Consider the following 24995-nt stretch of genomic DNA (forward strand, 5'->3'; position numbering starts at 1 on the left):
AATACAAATAGGCCCTGAAAATGTATTACAAAATGCAGAATAGATAACAGAGATCAAAATACTTCATTATGTTTCATTACCAACAGACAGCTCGCTAAAATAACGATCTTAGAGTCTGACCAAAGAAATTTAAATTTCAAACCATCTGAATGATTTATCAACCAGCAAAGCACAAACAAAACGGTATCCTTTTTGTGTACTGAGAGCTCGAATTTTCATTTCAATATTTCATTTTTAATATTCTACTGAAGGAAAAAGCTGTATACACCAACCACGTTCATGGAGGACCACCAGTTCTGCACATTTTCCACGTCTCTTCAACACACCTGATTCAGATCAGCTCATTAGCAGAGACTGAAGGATCTGCATTAGGTGTGACAGAAAAAGGAGACATCCAAAACCTGCAGTGTTGGTGGTCCTCCAGGAACGTGGTTGAGCACCACTGATCTACACCATGGATGGCCTTTAGTGCACGACAGGAAATTTTCGTTTTAGGGTAAACAAACTGGATATAAAATCAGCAACACATCTGAAATAAACAAATACAAGATCATAGAAGAGATAAAACTGCAGAGAAGTTTATTTGGTTCTACATTATTACACATTTAAATGTACAAAATTTAAGCAATTGTATTTTTTTAACTGTTTTCATAAAGAAGCGTCAAGCAAAAGTCTATTTCTCAGGCGGAGGCGCTTTCTTCTTGACAGCCCGCGTCAGCGCTTGTTGAACCACCGGGTAGAGTTTATGGCAGCCGTCCATGCAGGTTCTCATTGCCTCGGTCAGAGTGTCCTCCCGCATCTCCCCGTCCGCATTTAGGCCAGACACCTGATTCAGATTGGGAAGCAGAGCCAAGGTGACGCACCCCTGGTTGTCCCCGTAGCCCTCTTGCCAGCTCCCGCACTCCTCCGGGTATGACGGGTCAACGAGACACGAGTTTCCGCTCTGCCGCAGCGCGCAACCCAAAACAATGTCGTACATCTCGATCCCGGCGTCCGCCAGGGCCATAGAGGCGCAGGTCACCGCGTGCGCCAAAACCGAGCCGTCATTCTCCAAAACCATGACATTCACGTCAATCTGAGAGCGCGGGTATCTGTGCAGGCAAACCCCCGGCCGCAAGCTCTCCATCAGAGTGGCGGACAGGTCTCTCTCCTCGCTGCCCTGGATCCAGGCTCCCCGTTTCACGCAGGAAAACGGCGCGAGCCTGAAGTCGCAAACTAGCCGACCGGTTTTCATGTCCGTTTCGTCCCTTCGTTCCGTTTCCTTCGGCCCGTACACCGAGCAGATGATCTTGGTGTTTCCAGCCTCGAGGTACGCGGAGCCCTTCGCCTGGCTGACCAGCCCGCACCGCGCAAACACCGGCCGCACGTCTCCGTTCCCGCGGACGCCCTGCCTGCCGGTGGGGGCTTTGGGGGGTTTGTTCGGGGACAGAAAGAGTAGCGGGGACTGCGACTCTTCCGGTCCACGGATACGTTTTGTGTCAACCGGCATTTTTAATAAACCCACGTGTTTACGAGAGCATAGCTTACCAGCAGCGGCGAAACTGCTCAGTCTTACTCGAGGAATCAACGGCTTCAGGAGGCTGGAATCAAATGCTGTTTGTGCTCTGCTGCCCTCTGCCGGATAAGGGGAACGTGGCAAACGTGCTGTGGTAAAGAAAAAAAATCAGGAAATTAATAGTTAATTTGACAGTCGTAATGTAGGCCTAGTTTAACCCCTTTAAACACGTTGGATATTACTATTTCGCAACTGTGTAGATGGATGAACACTGATGTGACTTGTAGTCGGCAACCATAACTCAATACATGGTGCTGTTTGTATAAAATCACTTCTGATAGGCCTAAAGTATGCAAAGAAACATCCTTCACACCATTAATAACAGTATTAACAAGTGTTGAAATAATGTGGACTCTTTACAATAGCACCAACTCAAACAGTCATTTCCCATTGTCAGACAATCAACACAGACAATCAAGTTGGACAGAAGACATTTGCCCAATCTAAAAACAAAATGATAATGGCTGAATGTAAGATGCGAAGCAGGATGGATCAATGCTTTAATGTTGTTTAGGTCAAAAATCGGACTCCACAACAGTTGTAGCAGAAATCAAGACTCACCTAATCAGTTTTTCAAACTTCTTTTTTCCAAGTTTGAACCCGTGTTATTGTTAGGCTCAGTTTGCTCTTTTGCTGACAGGAGTAGCACAATTGTGCTCTTCTTCTGCTGCTGTAGCTCATCTGCTTTGAGGTTTGACATGTTGTGTATTCAGAGATGGTCTGCATATATCTTGGCTGAAGTGAGTACTGAGTTATTTTACAGCCTAAAACAGGTTATTGTCCTTTGACTTCTGCCATCAACAATGTATCACATCTGTCTCCCCCAAAGTCAGCATGACTAAATGCATAGATTTTGTTCTGTATGTTATAGGCCCATTTAGTTTTTGAGTGGCAGTTGAGGATACCTGTATACAGCGCTCAGCATGTTTTACACCCCATTTTGAAAATGAATATTTTTATGCATTTCTCAGTGAATATAGGCAATGTATTTAAATGCATTGAAACAAAACAGAATAATTAAACAGAAATATTTATTAAAATAATATTTTAGTCACCAAACATATTTAGAAATTGAAAGATAACACAATTAAAGTCAAACAAAATATTGCAAAAAAAAAAAAAAAAAGACAACCTACAAAATTTCAACAAAATTTTTGCTTCTCTAGATTTAAAAATTTGTATTTAATATTTTTCAATAACATATAAATTTGGCTTTAGTAGTTTTTGGGCCATCATCGTAAGTTATTTAGTTAGATAAGCTCCAGATTTGGCTTCAGTGCTGACTAATCTAATGTATATGCACAAATATAATATTGTATAGCATCTTATTAAAATATGAATTAATAAATATAAGAGATTTGTGGAGGGGGTAATTATATATGCTGAGCACTGTAGATGTAGGCTGATTACAATCGTACAGTCCATGGGCCTCTCCAGTTGGATCTTATAAAATACTTCATCAGAATGAGTGAAACTTGGTGCCTTTTGGTACATTGGCTATATGCAGGGTGCTGCTAGGGGGGAAAGGTTAGGACAATTAAGGGCCCATGCCCTTTTGGGGCCCCCAGAGTTACTATTATATATATATATATATATATATATATATATATATATATATATATATATATATATATATATATATATATATATATATATATATATATATATATACACACATACATACATACATACATATAGAGGGACACGTGCCGCGAGTGAGCTCGTCAAATGAGAGTTTGCTCAAAGGGTTCGAAGAGGGTCGTAAAACTAATTACATTTAGCCACAGCGTTTCACGTCCTGACAAAAATAACCCCGTCCTGCCGCGAATTCCTGCAGTTCTAGACAAATTCTCCACCGAAGCAACCGCTCCACTGTCAAATTAAGACAATTCCTCTCAACATGCAACTTCAGAGAAGCAATCATTCTGACTCGGAACCAACCGTTACAAACGCTAGCGAGTCTGTACAATATTTCACACCTTGCGATGACATTTTTAAGGGGTCTTATTTGAGACAATCCTGCTTTACGATTCAGAACAGTGTTTTTATACCAGACAAGTGCAGATGGTCACAGGCCTGAAGAGTTTTATTATTGCCAGAAGATTCTCACATTGGTTTTGTCCACCGGAACTAAGTATATTTTAATCACGTTTTTCAGGTCCTGAGGCGCTGAGAATGGAGGAACTGGCCCGGGAGAGTATACGCAGCATCAGCCTGCTCTCCAAACCTACGCGGGGATCGGACGTCCCACGACTCGGCTCATTTGGGGCAATTTTCATCATGCTTAAATCTGCCCTCGGAGCGGGACTGCTCAACTTTCCGTGGGCTTTTGAGAAGGCTGGTGGCGTGAACACAGCGATCAGCGTGGAGATGGTATGTTTTGACAAGTGTAGATTAGGCTACTCATCATGATTTTACAGTAGGACACGTGCACAGGTATAAACTTAAATACTCCCATTCATCTTTAGAATTTCATTGGTGACTAACATTTGCAACCAAAAAATAGACGATGTGTCGACTAATTTGTTGTCCGGGATAATAGAAGTGGTTTATACTAATTTTTATTTATTTTTATTCATGAGTGAAAATATATACAACACAATCAGGAGATCAACACAAGAGAGAAATATAAGAGAAGAAAAATACAAGTTACATTAACCGCAGAGAGAAAAAAAGACTAACAAAGCAAAGAAAGGGGTTAAGTAAATCACAATTGTACAGAAATGTATGAAAATAGCTGGATTAAGAACATTACAGGAAAGCTATCAAATTAGACTCAATAGACAACAGTTCTTCATATAGTATCAAAAATCAGACACATTTTTTGTTGTTACACATACGGAAAGATTTGGAAAAGTGGGAATTATATGAAACATAATAAAAAAGTTTGGTGTATCCTAATCCTATGATGTCATGAATCAGATATGACGTTGATGCAACTTTTACAGAACTTGAAGAAATGTCAACGTTGATTTTATGAGTGTTTCTGTTTTCAAACATGTTCCCTTTTCAAACATTTATCATTTAACACTATTTAAACATTGTTTCTATGTTGAAACAACAACCATTTTCCAACCATATTTCAATGATGAAAGTTGGTCATGCTGTGGCTCATTTTCAACCATTCAACATTAAACGTTGTTTCAGCATTGTACCAACATCTGATGTTGTCAACCATTTTTCAACGTTGAAGGTTGGGTCATGTGCTGGCTGGGTACAATAGCAAAAAGGTATCAATCTGGGACCACTCTTACTGAAAATTAACTATGATTTCATTATAGTATAGTGTATAGCAAGCCGTTTATTTTGTTTGTTCTGTTTTTTTGGAGGTGGGGGTATTGATTAGCCTATTATTTTTATGATGACCACAGTTTTGCTACATATTCCCTGGTTTAACTATTGTTAGTGTAGCAAAATTATAATGTGTGGTTACTTTGGTTTAACTACAAAATGCATTTATTAGTCTATTTTGTAGTAAAACCATGGTTAATTAAATCGGCTGATTAGCTAAGATCAACAAAAAAGATTAACTGCTATATTACCATATTTTCTTCTAGTAGTGGCCAAAGTCAGCATATAATTAATACTTTGACTTTGGCCAGTACTAGAAGAAAATATGAACTGTTGAATTGTTAGCTTATCTGGATCTATACAGTGCTTTCTTGTATTGAAAATACTTTACTAGCATTTGTGTAAATTCCCAATCAATCAGTCATCTGTTGAGAAGTTCTTATATATTTAACATATAGTATGTCTTCTGTTACTTTCTGTCTGTATCTTTCTCATTAGAGTGAGAATGCAATGCTGTTATTCACAACGTGCCACTAATGAAATGAAAGGTGGTCAGTTATTTTTAATGTGCATGCAACTCCTTTGCAAAGCCCTCAGCAGTGCTAATGTGGATGCAACTAAAGAAATTCCAGCAGTTGACCATCTTTGTTTCTTTCCCAGGTGAGTCTGGTGTTCCTCATAAGTGGGCTGGTCATTCTTGGTTATGCCTCATCGATAAGTCGCCAGAACACATATCACGATGTGGTGCGGGAAGTGTGTGGACAGAGGATCGGTCATCTGTGTGAGATCTGCTTTGTTTTCAACCTCTTCATGATCTCTGTGGCCTTTTTGGTGGTGGTGCAGGATCAGCTAGAGAAACGTAAGTTGTGTTTGTGTGTGTGTGTGTGTGTGTGTGTGTGTGCGTGTGTGTGTGTGTGTGTGTGTGTGTTTTGTATGAAATGAGCAAGGGTTGTCAAGATTACCTGTTTCAAGGTAAACCACAGTACATTTTCTGACAGTTAGTGTTAAAACTTATGATTGATTATGACAATTTTGAACATATTGATTAGCTAATTACAAAAGGCTGCAACATAATGCATCTTAATATCGACAGTTAATAAATAATTATTTATTTCTTCAATGAATACACAGGGGCTACTAAATCACAATTGAAAGATGACCCTCCATTATTTATCAGTTATTATTAAAAAAAATTCTTTCTATTCGCAATACAATTCTTTATTTCCCTTCCCTTACTCCTTTCTTTAATGGGTTTGAGTATGTTTAAAGCTATGTACTGTGTTAATATGTTGTTCAATATATGTGGTCGTTAAGGGTTTAACCCTGGCCAAATTTGCCCTCTGTCCATCATGGCCTCCTAACCATCCCCATAGTATAATTGTAATTAAAAGTAAGGAATTATTATTATTATTATTATTAATAATATTATTATTATGTGTGTTGTGGAAAAGTTATAATTGGTCATGTGGTTGTGATTTATTGAATACTAATGAAAAGCAATAAAAATATTTGAATAATAATAAATATTTATATATTTAATAATAATAATATTTAATATAGCTAATTGTTATTAATGTTGTATTGCTTTGATTCGAAGTGTGTGTTTTACACTATTGAGAATGCTAAGCTGAAGCTTAAATTAACTAAATTTAATCGCAAATTGATTCACAATATCAAAAATTTGTTATATTTACTTCAAATCGCACAACACTTTTTGTCTTTTATAAAGCAGCTTTCATGCAATTTTCTGCAAAGCAACGTTAACGTGGATCAGTTTGAGGTCCCAGCAGGCACACAACATCATAAGATGTTAATATTAGGTTAGATTTATAGCATCTGAGGACAACGTTTTTTTGACATCCAATAAAGATGTGAAATGACGTTGATATTTTGTTGATTTTAGGTTGTGTTAGAAAGTGAACAAAATCCAGCGTCACGCCAACATCTTAAACCAACATCGTAAGGACATCAAATACTGACATTTATTTGTCAGTTATGGCAACCAAAATCCATCGTTTAATAAACGTCAAAGTGGTAATGTTCACACAACGTCAAGCTGTGACATCATTAGACGTTGATATCTTGTTTTTAGGTTGCGTTGGAAAGTGACCAAAATGCATTGTCTGTCTGATGTTGGACATTGACATCGGTATGACATTGAGTTCTGACGTTGAGTTCTGACGTTGAGTTCTGACGTTAACCCGATTTTCATTTCCAAACAAAATGGAACATCCCATGACGTTTGGTGTACAGCCTTAGTCTGACATCATGTTGGTGTCCTGTGCCTGCTGGGGTCGTTTTCCAAATGCAGGTTTACCAAACAATACTTTAAGTAAGAAAATCAAATGCACCTATAGAAAAACAACAACACAATGTGTATGAAATGCAAACAAAAGCTTACGGTGTTTGTTACAAAATGGCATGATGCTGCAAATTTTTAGTTTCTCAGATACAAAAATTGATGGAATGCCTTAAGTGTGTGTGTGTGTGTGTGTGTGTGTGTGACATTTACTTTCTGAACATTTTCAGGTCATTTAACAAAGCATAATATCGACAAGTGTGATCATTTTGGTCACTTTAATCATGATATGAAACCTTCATACCATTACATCTCTAATATGAGCCATTATGTTTCACTGTGAGCATGTGTGTGTATATATACACGCATGACTAAGAGATTTTCTGGTGTGTGTTTGTGTGTGTGTGTTTCAGTGTGTCTGTCTCTGTACGAGACGGTGACAGGAAATACAGATGCAGAGATGCCACATCACTGGTACACAGATCACCGTTTTGCCCTCTGTCTCATGTGTCTCATTATCATCCTTCCTCTCTCTATACCCAAAGAGATCGGCATCCAGAAATACACCAGGTGTGTTAAAGGCTATGCCGTCTTATTTCTGCTGCTGTATCATTATGTCTGTTCTCTGAATATTTCTTTGTGTTCAATCGTCAGTGTAATGGGAACTCTGGCTGCGACTTACCTGAGTATTGCTGTCATTGCGAAATATTACCTAAAAGACACACACACAGCGGACCTCACACCTGAGCACAGTCAAGGGTGAGTTATATGTATGTGTGATGTAAAGTTGTCCAGTAGTTTTATATCTGTGGTTTATTTTGCGTTCTTGTGTTTGTGTCAGATTGGGCTCATGGGCCTCCATGTTCAGTGTGGTTCCTACCATCTGCTTCGGTTTCCAGGTTAGATTCTGTAAAAAAGAAAAAGGTTGAGATTTCATTTTAGAGCACTGTGTGGGTTTTGATTATTTTGATACTCTGTTATCTTTATTTGTATTACAGTGCCATGAAGCTTCCATTGCTATATACAGCAGCATGGAAAACAAAAAGATCACGCATTGGGTTTTCATCTCAGTCACTTCTATGATTTTCTGCCTGCTGATTTATACTCTCACAGGTGAGTCAGATCAGTATCCTCTGTCACATCCACTCTGTAAAGCCCACAGTTATCTCTCTTACTATTATTATTATTAATATTATTATTATTATTTTTTGTTTTATTTTATTGGGTTTTTCTCAACATTAAAACAAGACATTTAAACATCTGAACATCACATGACGACAAAACAACTCCAGGATAACATACAAAAATAAAAAAAATAAATTAATAAAAATAAATAAGTAAATAAAATAATAATAATTATAAATAAATAAAAATAAAAAGAGAGTTAATATAGAGTATAAATATTTACATACAATATCAAAAGTAATTCACTGTTTTATTTAAGTTCTATTCTGCTGTCAGGTCCACTTGACAGTCTAGAAAGGGGTTCCAAATGCTATCAAAGTCTTTTAACTTCCCTTTGACAATGTATGTTAGTTTTTCCAGAGCAAGATTACAGGACATTTACTTGATCCATTGATTAGAAGAGGGCCTTTGAGTCTCTTTCCATTTTAATGCAATAACGCGCTTGGCCTGCAGCAAACTAAAATCTATTAGTTTGCGCTTCTGAAAAGTCTTTAAATTCGGATAGTATGTTGTTAAGTGTTGGAATAGAAGTCTTCAAATATGAAAGAAAAACTATAATATCATCTGCAAACAAAGATTGACAGTGTTCATTTTCTCCTACTGTTCTACCTTTTATATCAGGATTATTACGATTTGTCATTGCAAGAGGTTCAACTGCAAATAAAAATAATAGGGGGAGCATATGGCATCCTTGGCGTGTACCTCTACCTAATTTAAATGGTTTTGAAATTTGGTTATTTGTTATTACTTCTGCCTGGGGTTCTGTATAAAGTAATCTGATCCATTTAAGGTAAACATCTCCCAGTCCAAATGTTTTAAGTGTTTCAAACAGATAGCCCCACTCAATCCTGTCGAAGGCCTTTTCAGCATCCAATGACAGGATTGCGTGGTCTTTGGCATTCTGTTTTTGTATAGTACATTAAAAACCCTACAGGTGTTATGAAAGGCTTGTCTTCCAAGCACAAACCCATTTTGGTCGTTCTTGATGAGGTTAGGCACCAGTGTTTTAGTTCTATTAGACAGCACTTTGCAAAGAATTTTCATGTCACAAGACATTAAAGATATTGGTCTATAAGATGATTTATCCTTGGGAGGTTTTCCTGGTTTTAATATAAGCGATATTAGTGCAGATCTTAATGAGGGTGGTAGAATTCCTTTTTCCAGCGACTCATTAAATACTTAGAGTAAGTGGGGCATAAGTTTCCCTGCAAATTTTTTATGAATTTCTACAGGTATACCATCGGGCCCAGAAGCCTTTCCACTATTCATACGCTGTAATGCTTCTTGCAGCTCTTCAGTACTTAAATTTCCCTCCAATTTACATCTATCCTCATTTGATAAAGTAGAGAAATCAAGTTTATCCAAAAAGGAATCTCGTCTTTCCAAGATGTTTGTGTATTGCGATTTGTATAGATCCTCATAGTATGCCTTTAAAACATTATTAATTCCTTGTGGGTCTACAATTTTTTCTCCTTTTTCATTTGTAATTGAATTAATTGCTCTTTCTGTTTGAATCTTTTTGATTCTCTATGCCAGTAGTTTCCCTGCTTTTTCACCCTGGTCATAATAAGTCTGATTTAACCACATTAAATTTATAACTATCTTGCTACTAGTTAACTCATTATATTGGGCTTTAAGTGTTAATATTTCTTTTTGTTTCAGAGGATCATGAGGTTTCAGAGGTTTTATGCCTTGTAAAGCTTAGTATCTCCTCTCTTATATGGGCTTTAAAGGCCTCCTTTTATATATATATAGATGCTGTTTTTTTTAAAGAAATCAGATCTTAAATGCAGTAATATTGTATGGGATGACAATTAACCAGAAGCCCTGGGGCTGGTTGACTGAAAATAAAAGTCTGTGTGCATATACCCTATTACCAAAAATACACCGGAGGTACATAAGCTTAGTTTTGTGCTCTAGGGTCACATGTGAATATTGCCTGACAAGTTATTTTTTGTCTATTAGCCTGACATTTTGTTGCAATATGGCAGGTGTGTTTGGTTTTCTTACATTTGGACGGAAAGTAGCCTCAGATATCCTGATGTCATATCCTGGAAATGATGTAGTGATGATTATTGCTAGGCTGCTGTTTGGGATTTCTATCGTCACCATCTATCCTATAATACTGCTGTTGGGAAGGTACTGTAAACCACAAATATGTGTATACCTCACTGCATGTACACACACTATGTACAAACACTCATGTGCCAATGACTGTCTCGTTCACAGGTCAGTAATTCTAACACAAATACTGCGCTTTTGGGAACGACGGACCATAATGACACCTGTGTTTGAGGGTCGGTGCCGTCTCATTCTCACTATTCTCTGGATCACCGTAACTCTCCTTATCGCCATATTTGTGCCAGACATGAGTGAAGTCATCAGTGTAATTGGGGGAATCAGTGCCTTCTTTATCTTCATCTTTCCTGGTGAGACACTCAATGATACAGATATATGTCCCCAACACACAAGTGTGCACACATAGAGTGCTATTCAAAAGCTTTGGGGACAGGAAGACTAAAAGAGATGGTCTACACAATTTTATTGTACTCAACACTTGCCCTATGAGCTTCTCTTTTCTGTTGAACACAAAAGAAGATATTTTGAAGAACGTTGGAAACATGTAACCATAGATTTTCATTGTAGAAAGAAATACTATGGATGTCAAAGGTAACTGGCTTTCAACTTTCTACAAAATATCTTCTTTTGTAACTGATGAAGATGCTTTCTCAATATGTTAGTTTATCTATTTGCATCTTTTCTTAAATGTGGAATTAAATCAAAATGTCCTCTTATTTTTATATGCATATAGTATTGCCTCTTACAAATGTTCACTTCATTATTTTATAAAAATTAATTTGTCCTCATAATCTTTTATCAAATACCATAAACTTCCTTGCCCCCTTGAAATTACTTCACTTCACTTCTGGTCACATGGAATGCCTTCGGTATATCTTATGTCAATATCATGGGATGGTGACTTTGACCAATCTGTCTATTTACAGGGTTGTGTCTCATTTTTGTCATGCAGACAGAACCTATAAATCACAGGATGAGGTGTGTAACATCTTATATTAGATTAACGATGTCATTTTAACTTCACTGTTTCCTCTGGTCTATATATATATATATATATATATATATATAGATATATATATATATATATATATATATATATATATATATATATATATATATATATATATATATATATATATATATATATATATATATATATATATATATATATATAGTTCAGATGCAAAAACCTTCAAGTACTGTTTGAAAATTTCCTATAAAATCTGTGTTTTTCTCAGCCTCTTATGTTTATGTTTAGGCAGTGAAAATAACCTATTCTTAGAATTAAGAGTAAAATTACTGAAACTACACATAACAGCCTGAGAAAGAATGCTAATTTTGAATGAAAATTTCAGATGGCACTTAGAGGTTTTTGCATCTAAACTCTTCATATACAGTACATATTTTTACAACATTTTATTATACGTTTTAATACTTTCAGACTTTTGTTTTCTTTCAGAATCCTCTTGACAGGATGGGGTGTGGTGACTATCGTCATTGGAGCTTTTATCTTTGGTCAGAGCACAACCATCGCTGTTATGGAATTAGCACACAAGTTTTAATCTCCATCATGATCATATTCTATTGTATAATTGACTGATGAATGATAAACAATATTATACTTGAAACTGAGGATGCTTGTATTACTGTACACCTATTTTTGTTGAAATATTTATTGTTCTGTGTAGTTTAAGAAATATTACATTTTATTTAAATATGCTGGAATGACTATGTAAACCATGTTTGGATGAAATGAATGAAAGAAATTTGCAATACCTTATTAAAGTGTATTAACATTTTGACTAAATGTGAGTGAAATCTAGACTCATCAGACGTTTTTCTTATCTTCTACTGTCCAATTTTGGTGAGCCTGTGCGAATTGTAGCCTCAGTTTCCTGTTCTTAGCTGACAGGATTGGCACCCAGTGTGATCTTCTGCTGCTGCAGCACATCTGCTTCAAGGTTGGACGTGTTGTGTGTTCAGAGATGCTCTTCTGCATACCTCGGTTGTAACGACTGGTTATTTGAGTTACTGTTGCCTTTCTATTAACTCAAACTAGTCTGGCCATTCTCCTCAGACCTTTGGCATCCACAAGGCATTTGCGCCCACAGAATATTGGATATTTTCTCTTTTTCTGACCATTTGTGAACCCTAGAGATGGTTGTGCGTGAAAATCCCAGTAGATCAGCAGTTTCTGAAATACTCAGACCAGCCTGTCTGGCACCAACAACCATTTGCCACATTCAAAGTCACTTAAATCACCTTTCTTCTCCATTCTGATGCTCGGTTTGAACTGCAGCAAATCATCACGGCCATGTCTACATGCCTAAATGTATTGAGTTGCTGCCATGAGATTGGCCGATTAGAAATCTGCGTTAACGAGTAGTTGGACAGTTATACCTAATAAAGTGGCCGGTAAGTGTATATGATTGAATAAATATATTTGAAAAATATAATTGAATGCTGACGCATAAACACAATATGAGTAAATATATTTTCGGAACAAATTTCAGTTTTAGGAATCTATTGCTGACTTCAAAATAATAATCTGAACGATACATATTAAGGAGGATATTTAGGACTCGGGAATTCATGCACTAGAATTTGTGTCAAGTTTCGCAGGACAATACAAGGATTCAATCAATTCAGTGGGTGAGGTAAGAAAACTGATACGTCATAAAAGATTCTGAAACACATGAGGTCACATGACTAGGAACCGGAAGTAACCTTAGGCGCTGTGCTGAACAGTTTCAAGCGCAGGGCTGAATGTACTCTACACATTTGGATAAAAACGGGCGCAACAAACGCCTCCATAACGCTTCATCTATGTTGCTTGCAGAAACTGACCGACAGCTGTATGACTCTTTCGTGGATGGAGTGTGTTAATAACCTCCGAGGGCACTTATCCGTCTGAATCGGCGGTCTTTTCAGTGCATTAGCAGGTTAGCCGAACTACATCATGACAGTGGCGGTGTTTTTCGGCTGTACGTTCATCGCGTTTGGCCCGGCCATCTCTTTGTTTATGTTTACAATCGCCCGGGACCCGCTGCGTGTCATCTTTCTTATAGCAGGGTAAGTACGAGGGCAGATGTGCTTCTCCCGGTTTGTGTGTGTGTTTGTATGTATGTATGTGTGTGTGTGAGAGAGAGTGTGGGATGAGAGTCCCGTGATACAGCACTTCATCTGGGCTGATGACTGCCTTTCTCATCTGTTCACCAGTCTGAGGCTTGCTTCAAATATAACGTTATTTGTAACTGAACAAATTGCAGAGAAATGTTTCTGAGTTTAAAGTAATTTGTACAAAACAAATTTACTGTTCAAAATGTTGTCAGTAAGTTTTTATTGTGTGTGAAACGAAATTAAGATGCGAAATCAGAAGCGAAAGCTAAGGTTTTAGATTAAGAAAGATTGAGATCAAATAAATGTTCTTTTAAAAATGTATTACATTTACGTTAAAATGTTTAGTTGAACAACTGTTTTCATGTTTGTTAATAATAATAATAATAATAATAATTAATGTTTCTTGAGCTGCAAATTAGCGTACCAGAAGAATTCCTGACGAATCACGTGACACTCAAGACTAGGTTGATGACCTGAACTGAAAATTCAGCTTTGCCATGACAGGATTACATTTCATTTCACATCTAATCATTTGATTGTCACTTTTATCTGAAGTGACTTAAAAGTCAGCAAAATGGTATGCGGTGAGATTTTTGCTGGAGGAGATTTACCAGATACTTTATAACCCCCAAGTTAACATGCAGGCAAACATGGGAGAAGGAGAGGGGACAGTGCTGGAGGAAATGTGGGAAAGACTTAGCAAATCAATTTCACATATTTTGCAGTTGCCCTGTCATACTTGCACGATGTAATGCAAGTAATATGAAATATTTTTGGTGATAGACTTTTCTTTTACATCAATTTACCTGGGGAATATTGCAACCAACTTAATGGTAAAAGACAAGTGTTTATTAAAAATACTTCTAGCAACCAGTAAGAAAATGTGAGAAAGAGGCTACAACTGGAGGCCCCTACAAAATCTGAACTGTTGGATATTGTGTCTAATGTTCAAAACATGGAGGATGACCTTTTCTTTAAAACTACAAAAGGACAAATACCTGCAATATTGGGAGAAATGGGTTGTGCTTATGCCTTTACACAGTATAAACTGATCTTTATATGTATTTGCTAATGTGACCTGTAAGGAAATATGTGACCAGTCAACTGTTCATTTATGTTCCCATGTGTTGTTGTATTTATTATCATTTATAATTTATTATTTGTATTCTTTTTCTTCCTCAAAAAAGAGAAATAACAAAGTATAAAAAAGTCAGCAAAATCGAAGTAATCAGGAATCTCATGACTTTCATATTTACAGTGAAAGATTGGAGAAAATTGGTGTATTTTACACAAATCCAATGTTTTAAAGTTTTATGAAAAATCTATATTTGTTGGCTAAGAAAGCAATATTTCAATCAATCAGAACAAATTAAAATGTTGTTCTGTCAAATTGTCATTTTCCAGACAACGTCCAAAATTACTATACCTAAAATATATATTAAATAACTTCTCATCTTATATAGAGATGAAAATAGAATAGAAAGTGTTAGTATAGAGGGTAATGGAGGGTCAAGTATTGATGACAAATATTTCTTTTAGTCAGTTCTTAAGATTGACTAAAGACTCTATTGACTATTGACTAGTTGACTACTCTGATAATAAAGACAATCAAAATCAACTTCTTTATAAAGTAAATAGAAAATGGGATAGAAAGTTTGTTTAAAGGTCAATGCAAATATGTTTTGAAATATAAGTATTTATTAATTTAAGACTAACAGGAGTTGTTTTGAATTCTACTAATACTTCACAGTTCACTCACTGTAATTTTGAGAATGAGACAGAAAAAACCCTCTTCAACTTTTAAAGAGTAATGTATGTTTCGAACCACAGTTTCTGAAAATAATCCTCAAAATATCTATATTTATTTGCGGGTGAACTGCTCCTTTAAGAGAGCTGGTAAGCCGTGGAATGGGGAAGCTGATGTTGATGACAGATTTTTGAAAGGCGTTGTTTGATGTACGTGACTGTAACATGAGCTTGTTTCTGTTTTTTCAGGGCATTTTTCTGGCTGGTGTCTTTGCTGCTGTCTTCTCTGGTGTGGTTCATCACGGTCCAGATCAGCAACAAGAACAGTGCCACTCAGCAGAGAGGGCTGCTCATTTTTGGAGTTGTGCTCTCAGTGCTGCTTCAGGAGGCTTTCAGATATGGTTACTACAGACTACTGAAGTAAGAATTACTCGTCCACTTTCTGTGTTTGAAAAGCTCCACATAATCTATAAACCTAAATAAAACAGCATATTATCTTCTTGAGCATTGACTGATTGTCTTAATCAGGGTGTCCTATCCTGCTCCTGAACCTCCTACAAATTTGATCTCAGCCAGCTCCAACTACAGTGGCGGTGAATTTTCTAGTGAACCTGAAAGTATTTGATTAGCTGGTTTGGACACTCCTGGTACTTGAGAATTTTGAGTTAAAAATGTGTGAAGGATTATTTATTAATAATAATATGCTCAGTTATTCATTATATTTTATACATTGCTTTTTGGTACTTCTAACATTTTAAGGTAATAATGTATTACTAAGTTCGAAGTCAGCACTGCTGTTTCCAAAAGATGCAGAAACTGTGGATGCAAGATGGCCGTTGTTCAGAAAGGCATAGTCTGAACAAAGTCTGGGCACAAGACTGAAGGCATAGAGAGCTTATCAAAGGTCACTGCATAATTACTGTTATAAAATAATAAAGGAATATTAGTTTGAACTGCTGTAGCTAATAATGTAGAATAACTACAAGTTATCAAGAAATTGAATGTTTTGAATATCTATCTATCTATCTATCCATCCATCCATCCATCCATCCATCCATCCATAGATATATCCATATATATATATATATATATATATATATATATATATATATATATATATATATAAAACGTATATGTATATATATATGTATATGTGTGTGTGTTTTTTCAAAGGTTTAACTATTACCGTAAACAAAATTCATCTTTAGATATACACAGTTAATATATTTAGTCTCTCTTTGGTGCAAATGGAAGTAAGACATTGACTCATAGGACACAGATTTTTGTCCAATCAGATCTGTTAAATTTTCCCATTTCCTTTCCCTAGCAACCGACTGTGTTGTTATTCCATATTTATAAAACAAGAAACAAAACAAAATTTGCATGAATATTTTAAAATTATTTTTCTGTACTTAAACAGAAAATTTACTCTTCCATATTACTCTTAGAATGGACATTTCAGAACAGGTTTTTGAAGTAGAAATTTTCTGCATCATTTTAATAGTAATGACTAGGCCCACATGGAATCTGTGCTTGCAGAAATCCAAAGATTTCCGCAGATTTTTAGCCCATCATTGAGTCTGTATTTACTTGTGAAAATTCAGTAATATTATTGACTAATATGAAAATGTTCATATGATTAGTTTACAATACAGTTTGTAAAGTCTTTTACAGATATATTATGAGAGTTTGTTTTACCAAATAAGTGAATCTAATTGGATTTGTGTTGTAAAAATTACATAACAGTTAAAAGTTAATGTTTCTTATTCATATATTAAGATTTTAGTTATGATACTCCCAAAATCATTCCACATACATCCACAGATTTGTTACAAAATTCTCTGCAGAAATTTTAGCAAAAAATGTCCGCAGGTTCTGTCTGACCCTAGTAATGACTCTTACTTTAAGTAGGTTTTAATGCATCCATGGAGAATAAAACTATACTTTTATTTCAAAACCCAAATCTTTCAGACCCCAAACGCTTGAATGCTACTACACATCTCACACACAGCCTTCCGTTTATATTTATTTATAATTTTTTATATATTTTTTAAACCTTTATTTGATAGGACAGTGTAGAGGGAGACAGGAATGAATGGGTAGCAGAGAGAGAGAGGAGAAGGATCGGCAAAGGACTCCAACCTGGGAATCAAACTCGGGCCACTGTGAGCACATTGGTGCTATATGTCAGCACACTTAACCCCTAGCCTGTTGATGCCTAGAATAAGTAACAGAAGCCCTTGTCACATTTCTGCTGTTTTAAAATAAGCAAAAGATCCCGTCAGTGATTGACGTTGGCAATGAGTAGAGTTGGGTATTGTTTGGGGTTATTTTGATACCGGTGCTAAATCAATACTTTTAAAAGGGTACAGGTGCCTGAACCGATACTTCTGAGCCACAAAATTATGGTGAATGCCTCTAGAAAACTTTTCAAAACTATTTCAAGGTGTCCGCGGGGGTCTTAAATAGTATTAAAAGTTGATAAATCAGTTATGAGAAAATTAAGGCCCTTAAAAGGTATTTAAAAGTCTTAATCACGTTTTTACGAGGTTTTCCGTTTTGTTCAAGCGTTGTCCAAAGTGTTTCTCCAAAAAAGCAAAAATAATTTTATTTTTAACAATGGCGTGCTCAATCCACGTGATTAATTAGGGTCTGGCACGTCCGGCCAATTTTCTCTGTTTCAATTCAATTCACCTTTATTTGTATAGCGCTTATGCAATGTAGATTGTGTCAAAGCACCTTCACATAAAGGTCACAGTAAATAGGAACAGTGTAGTTCAGTTTGTAGTGTTTAAGTTCAGTTCAGTTGAGCTCAGTTCAGTGTGGTTTAATAATCACTACTGAGAGTCAAAATATTGAAGGGCAAATCCAACGATGCGCAGCTCTATAGATCCCGAACCATGCAAGCCAGTGGCGACAGCGGAGAGGGAAAAAAAACTTCACTAATGGCGGAAGTGAAGAAAAAAAAACCTTGAGAGAAACCAGGCTCAGATGGGCATGACCATTTTAATTTCTCCGCTGGCCAAACGTCTTGTGCAGAGCTGCAGTCTCAGTGGCGGAGGCTGGAAGCTGGCCTCAGCGAAGACTCGTCTGTCTCTGGAGCGTCACAGAAATCAGTCTCATGTTCTCCACTCTTCCATGACCATCACAGTAGCTGCTCAGGATTCAGCCTGGTCCAGGATATGGAAACCTTGGGATCATCTCGTCGTTGGTCTTGGATCGAATCAGTGACTCTGCATAGTATGAGGGCCTCGGGAAGAGTATCCCCAGGTGGAAATGGAGAATAAAGAAAATAATTAGCGTAGCTGATGTTTACAGTGTATATCAACAAGATGCATAACCTGTGTGGAAGCCCCCTAAGTGGTGCACTAAGTGTATGCTTTACTGAACAGATATGTCTTTAATCTAGTTTTGAATTGGGAGAGTGTGTCCGGGTCTGTCCGGGTGATGTCACATAATTTGCGACAAATGCGGTAAGGTAATGTGACGCTCTCCACAAAAGTAAGTTTGCATACTCCTGGTTGGAGAAAGACAAGTTTAAACAGTAGCTGAAGCCTGTCGCTGAAAACAACCACGTAATTTATTCTTTCAAGCTTTGTTCCGAGCTTATCTGAGTTCTGTTGCATGGTTGTGTTCCATTGATTTATTAATCTACAACTGTTTATTAAGTTAAAAGTTTGATACTGATTAGAACTTGTGGTGATGAAGTCTTAAAATATTCTGAGGTCTTTAAAAAGATATTGAAATAACCTTTAGGATTCCTGCATATACCATGTAATTTAAAGTATACATCAATTCATATTTGATAGTTGTGAGTTGCATTAACATATTTCTATTGATCATTTGTTTGTTAGCATGAATGCAAGATCTACGTTATGCAATGAACATTACATTAGATTGCTACTTAGCTGTGGAAAAGCTGTTACCGAAATCAGTGAACCCTTTTTCTAGATTTGTGGCTTGAGTTGTCAAGTGGCAGATGATGTTGTAATCTGTCAAAGACAGTGCGTTGCTCTGCATTTGCATTGATTTCATGTGCCCTCAAATGTTTCATTAGGTCAGTGTAGGAGGGTTATTGTTAACATCTGTCATTGTATCTCTTGCAGAAAAGCAAACGAAGGCCTGTTGGCGCTCAGTCAGGAGGACACCATGCCCATCTCCATGCGGCAGCTAGCTTATGGTAAACCTCCCTCTCATGCTACTTCTCATAGTGCAATAGACGTCCAGTGTTTGTTAAAGTGTGTGTTGGTTTGCAGTGTCAGGTCTGGGCTTTGGCTTCATGAGCGGTGCATTCTCTGTGGTCAACATCCTCTCTGACTCCTTGGGTCCTGGAACCGTTGGCATTCATGGCGAATCCCAGCATTACTTCATATCGTCAGGTAAAGAGACGTCAGCTTGTGTTTAGGCCCGAGGATGGACTCCAGCGTGACTGACGTGTGTGTTTTCTCCCCTCAGCCTTCATGACTCTGGCCATTATCCTGCTGCACATGTTCTGGGGAGTGGTTTTCTTTGAGGCCTGTGAGCATCAGAGATGGTGGGCTCTCGGAGCCGTGGTCGCCAGTCATTTAGTAGTGTCTTGTCTGGTAAGTCAACAAGTGTAATGCAGGGCTTTCCAGATATTACATCAGCCTAAATCAAATTCATATAATATTTGTCACATACTGAGTAATACATACTGTGATATGCAGTGAAAGATTTACACAACCACTCGTGACCTTGAAATAGTAAAAACAAAATAAAAATAATAATAATAACAATATAATCTAAACTATGGAGACATAGAAGTTATGCAATAGAAAATAAAGCAAATATAAAATATTTCAGGACTTTAGATATAGAGTATGTGGCTGTAGAGAGAAAGTACAAAGTCTAAAACTATATATAACATAGCTATCTGTACAAACAGAAACATGGAAGTGTTTTGAACAAAGTGCCTGGTGCATAGAAGAGGAGGGATCCTATCTTATAGGTGGTTTGTCAAGCAAACTCTCCTATATGGCGTACACTAGAACTACACAATATATGCCAAGGGTGTGTGCAACGGATTTTAAGTGTAAAGAAAGGACAAATTAGACTGATGTCATTTTGGCCAAAATGAAGTAACTGCATTTCTGGAGTTGGAAATGGCTTTCTTTACCTTTATACTACCATCGGTCTGTAGTGAGCAATTTATCCTTAACATTATCTTCCATCTATACCAAAATTTGAAAGGGAGGACGAACATAATATTAATAAATAGGCAATGTTTTTCTAACAGAAACACATTAGGTTGTATAGCAGTTATACGCTCAACTTATTTGGATGAAAAATGTCTGCAAATATGTCTTTTTGATTATTCATGCAGAATTTAAATTTTCTCTGTTATAAATATACTTTTAGCAGTGTGAAATTAGTCATTTTTAAAAAAAGAAACGTGTGTATGTACAGTGTATATATAACTAGAGTCTGCTTGTTTGTTTTGACACATTTAGTTGGTTTAGGATCACATGACAATTTTACTATGATTTTATAATAATAATAATGTTGTTTTTATTATTATAATTCTTTCAACTGTGATTATAAAGTAAAAATGAATCATTTGTAAAAATGAAGATACAAATGCACACTTCTGTAATTATAAAATATCCCATGCAGGGTGTCTGCGGAGTCTTTTCAAAATTTCAAAAACAAAATTGGCCTTAAAGTCTTCAATTCAATGAAATATGGTGTTGTAGGTCTTAAAATATTTTAAACGGGTCTTAAATTTCCTACCTCCAAGTAAAGTTGCCTAATTGGGCTGACACATATCCAATCAGCCAACAATTCATCTCTATAAAACGTTTTTTATTGTGAAGCGATGCAATTCCCATCTGTTTTTACAGCGAATTCTCCAAATTAAATTTCCTAATAAAACTAAAAAACAATAACTCAATTCCTCGGGATAATAACAGAGCACTGTATCCTTTACATTTACCTTCCATTTATTCCAAAATTGTTCAGAAGAATGTTAAAGCGGACATAATATTTATAAATAGGCAATGATTTATAACAGAAACACATTACGTTGAATCGCAGTTATATGATCAGCTTATTTAGATGAAAAATGTCTGCAAATATGTCATTTTGATTATTCATGCAGAATGTCATTTTCTCCGTTATAAATATACTTTTAACAGTGTTAAATTAGTCATTTTTAATGAAAGAAATGTGTGTGTAAATACAACTAGAGTTTGCTTGTTTTGGCACATTTAGTTGGTTTGGGATCACATGCAAGTATAGAGGTAAAAAATGCTCTGTTTTTAATAAGATGAAGGATAATCTGAAGAAAATTGACGGCAGGACCCACTTCATTTCATTCCAGCAGGATCCCATAGAAGTGTTATGATCATATTCCTGTGGGACGCCTGCAGAAATTACTCAGAAAACCTAAAGCCTGGCTCATGATGCAATTTCAGCCAATTTGGTCGTCTGAGACAAATTTGGGAAATCCTAAACTATTACGCTAATTTTAGGATAATTTGGGCAATAAAAATCCAACATCCAGACTGAAGCTCTGCCCATGATGTTTGGTTAGAATAGACCAGCAAAGCCTGCTTTCTCTTAAGGTTTCTGATATACTGGAATGTTTCCACAATCTGAACTGTCAGAATTCAACCATTTTGGACAAAGTGGCTTTTTACATAAACGCTTTATTAGTCTTTCTATAACAGACAACACTGGGAAAAAATACTATTATAACATAATACTGCAACAAAAAGTCTACTGTCAATCTGTTCATTTAATTTAACATTCCAGTATTCATTTGTATTGTGCCAGTGTGTAAAATATTTAATTGAAGTCCTTTAAAGTCATTTCACCTAAAAGTGACAGTTCCAAGAAAACAAATATGGCTAAAATATATTAAACAAGTCTGTAAAATTAACTGTTAAAAGTGCTGATAATCACCAGTCTTTGATAGTAAGTGTTGTATTGTCGTCTTTCAGGGTTGTATCTCAGCTTTAATGTGCTTTTAAAATGAATAAATAAAAAATAAAGCAGCTGCTTGCCATCGCAACAGCAATAAATGGCCGGCCGATCGCTTTCACTCCAAAATGGCGGAATCGCGAGGCTGTTGCGGGGCGCTGCTATTGCAATGGAACGTTCTATTGAGTGTCGCCTCTTGGTGATTCTAAGCTCTTTGGCGGTAAAGTCTAGATCGGATATGTGGCCAGCCGGAAGTGCGATATGCACATTAATAAAGCAGCATTTTTTTATGACACTCTATAACAATAATGAATATTTTTACAGTACTGTGACGGTTGGGTTTAGGGTTGTGGTGGGGGTAAGCGTTAAAAATATAATTTATTGGGTAATTTAATAGATAACATAAATAATACTTGGTACAACTACTGTTTTTACGTTACTGTGATGGTTGGGTTTAGGGTTGGGGTGGGGGTAGACATAAAATACAATAAATGGGAAATTGAATAAATAATAGAAATAATTCTCATTAACTTCCGGCCGCAAACGTATCCAATCTAGAAACAACCCTCTTTGGCTTCACTCTCAAATTATTAGCAATGTCTGTTTTATTTCAGTCACTTGTGCAAATGCGTTTATTTTCATTTGAATTTGTTGTGTTATTAACTTGAATCAACTGACAAACCCGTACAGTAACAGTACTCCACAAGTACAGCAGCAGACACGAGCAGCTGACTCACTCAAATCACAAGCACATCATGTGACACATGGTTCTTTTTTTAATCTTTGCAATGTTGTTCTTTTACCCCTCTTGCAGACGTTTGTGAACCCACACTATCAAGGCAGTTTGATCCCGACCTACATCATACTCTCAGTCATGGCGGTCTGGGCGTATTTATGTGCCGGAGGATCTTTGAGGAACCTGAAACTCTGCCTCACCTGTAAAGACAAAGACTTCCTGCTGGCCAATCACAGGCCCAGATAACCCACTAAACAGGACTTCTTTTTTCTTTTTCCCTCCCAAAGACCGACTCTCGAAGCCAGTGTGCCGAAAACACGGCCAGCAGCCCTGCACTGAGAGGTCTATGCTCTGGGTTTTCTGAACGGTTGCTGAGTAACAGGAATTTTATGTCTGCAGATCTTGCACTTTCTGTAATGACCTCCACTTCTGTTTTTTCTGTTGTGTACCTCATGTTCTGTGTGTGAGAGAGATTATGTGAGAGTGTTTTGTTCTCGGAGTCTGTAGCAGGTTTTTAAATGAGGTCCTGTGTAGATTTGACCTTTAACTAGTTAGGTTTTCCCCCCATGTCAGGCTTTTTTTCCTCCTCTGTATTTTAACTGACCAATTAGAGTGGAATGATTTGCCAATGTCCTGTCATCAGTCTTAGCTCTTCAAAGTTTTAGCTGATTAAACCTGGAGTGACCAGCTTTGTGTTTTCTTTTTTTAATTCACCTGTCTGGTGTTGTCTTTCTAAACCGAACCTTATTTTTCCCTGGTGTTTTTATTTAAGGGGTGCTCGAATGTATTTGAACGATAAAAGCCACTTCTCCATAAAAACCACTACACTGAAGCTCTTCTGCTGGAAAGGTCTGACTGATTTGAAACACACAGGGCTCAGCGGGATCAGTTTAGATGTCACTATGGGTTTAGATTATTTTGACTGTAAGGTGTATGAAATTTTCATTCATAATAAAGTAGCTTGAGCTCCAGTCTGCTGTATTTTTTCTTCTTTATAGGCTGTCATGTACATCTTGAAATCAAAGAACCTTTCATTTGAGCATTTTGGTCTCAATAGAGGTTGACGTTTTACTGCTGTCATGTTGTAAATGAAAAGCAAGGAGACAATTCCTGATGTGAAGAATTATAATTGAACAGCTAATCTAACAAACTTGTTAGCTGGAAAGTTTCTATTGGTCACGTTAACTAGATGTTTTAGCAAATGTGAGGTTTTGGAGAGCCTTTACAAAAATATATGAATGTTGAGGTGAATATTATGAAATGTAGCTGTTATGTAATATAGACATATTCTGTTACCAGGAATATTTCAAAATATCAGTGCTGTAAATAGTTTGTGTTGAATAAAAGCCTCTTGCAAAAAAAATCCAGCAGGATAATCTGAAGGAAATGGATTCATTCCACTTCTGCAGGATCCCATAGAATTGTCATGATCATATTCCTGTGGGACGCCTGCAGAAATTACTCCGCTAACCTAAAGCCTGACTCATGCTATAATTTTAGCCCCAATTTGGTTGTCTGAGACAAATTTGGGAAATCCTAAAATATTAGAGTAGTTCTAGGCTAGAATTTGGACAATAAAAATCCAACATCCAGACTGAAGCTCTGCCCATGATGTTTAGTTAGAATAGAATTAATCACTCCAGCAAAGCCTGGTTTCTCCTGTTTCTGATACTGGAATGTTTCCACAATCTGAACTGTTATGGCATATATATATATATATATATGCCATAACAGTTCAGATTGTGGAAACATTCCAGTATCAGTATATATATATATATATATATATATATATATATATATATATATATATATATATATATATATACACACACACACACATGTTAAATGCCCATGTTTCCTGCACAGAGATCTACATTCCTTCAGGACTTTTTTGTAAGAGGAGAAATATAAAAATAAGCTGCATTTTTTTATACACACAAAAACTAAAGTTTGCTGTTAATCGAGTCACCCTCAGGCCCTTCAAGATGCAGACTTTTTCTTTAATACATCAAGCAAGATTTTAACATTAGCTGAAACAGGGG

At 36.5% G+C, this 24995-nt stretch overlaps 3 protein-coding genes across 3 annotated transcripts; 2 read left to right on the top strand and 1 right to left on the bottom strand.

The window, feature by feature from the left end:
- Nucleotides 1–555: 555 nt before the first annotated feature.
- exosc6 (exosome component 6) lies at nucleotides 556–1565 on the bottom strand. The gene has a single exon (XM_056461509.1). The coding sequence runs from the start codon at nucleotides 1487–1489 to the stop codon at nucleotides 674–676; it is 816 nt and encodes a 271-aa protein (XP_056317484.1). The 5' UTR covers nucleotides 1490–1565; the 3' UTR covers nucleotides 556–673.
- slc38a8b (solute carrier family 38 member 8b) lies at nucleotides 1474–12216 on the top strand. Its single transcript, XM_056461508.1, has 11 exons — nucleotides 1474–1649; nucleotides 3714–3928; nucleotides 5507–5705; nucleotides 7559–7715; nucleotides 7800–7904; nucleotides 7987–8044; nucleotides 8144–8258; nucleotides 10322–10469; nucleotides 10560–10759; nucleotides 11336–11387; nucleotides 11869–12216. Exons 2-11 carry the CDS (start codon nucleotides 3731–3733, stop codon nucleotides 11969–11971), a joined length of 1335 nt encoding a protein of 444 aa, XP_056317483.1. The 5' UTR covers nucleotides 1474–1649; nucleotides 3714–3730; the 3' UTR covers nucleotides 11972–12216.
- Nucleotides 12217–13120: 904 nt separating this feature from the next.
- Nucleotides 13121–23924, top strand: aph1b (APH1B gamma secretase subunit). Its single transcript, XM_056461510.1, has 6 exons — nucleotides 13121–13481; nucleotides 15525–15695; nucleotides 19382–19455; nucleotides 19532–19654; nucleotides 19731–19858; nucleotides 23032–23924. Exons 1-6 carry the CDS (start codon nucleotides 13369–13371, stop codon nucleotides 23197–23199), a joined length of 777 nt encoding a protein of 258 aa, XP_056317485.1. The 5' UTR covers nucleotides 13121–13368; the 3' UTR covers nucleotides 23200–23924.
- The last annotated feature ends 1071 nt before the right edge of the window (nucleotides 23925–24995 follow it).

The sequence above is a fragment of the Danio aesculapii genome, chromosome 7 (assembly GCF_903798145.1).
Source record: "Danio aesculapii chromosome 7, fDanAes4.1, whole genome shotgun sequence".
Lineage (NCBI taxonomy): Eukaryota > Metazoa > Chordata > Actinopteri > Cypriniformes > Danionidae > Danio > Danio aesculapii.

Excerpts from the sequence above, each read along its gene's own strand:
- exosc6 (XM_056461509.1), bottom strand. The coding sequence starts at position 1,489 with ATGCCGGTTGACACAAAACGTATCCGTGGACCGGAAGAGTCGCAGTCC.
- slc38a8b (XM_056461508.1), top strand. The coding sequence starts at position 3,731 with ATGGAGGAACTGGCCCGGGAGAGTATACGCAGCATCAGCCTGCTCTCC. Across the intron at positions 3,929-5,506 it reads CAGCGATCAGCGTGGAGATG|GTGAGTCTGGTGTTCCTCAT; the intron begins GTATGTTTTGAC and ends TTTCTTTCCCAG. Across the intron at positions 10,760-11,335 it reads CTTTATCTTCATCTTTCCTG|GGTTGTGTCTCATTTTTGTC; the intron begins GTGAGACACTCA and ends GTCTATTTACAG.
- aph1b (XM_056461510.1), top strand. The coding sequence starts at position 13,369 with ATGACAGTGGCGGTGTTTTTCGGCTGTACGTTCATCGCGTTTGGCCCG. Across the intron at positions 13,482-15,524 it reads GTCATCTTTCTTATAGCAGG|GGCATTTTTCTGGCTGGTGT; the intron begins GTAAGTACGAGG and ends CTGTTTTTTCAG. Across the intron at positions 19,859-23,031 it reads ATTTAGTAGTGTCTTGTCTG|ACGTTTGTGAACCCACACTA; the intron begins GTAAGTCAACAA and ends CCCCTCTTGCAG.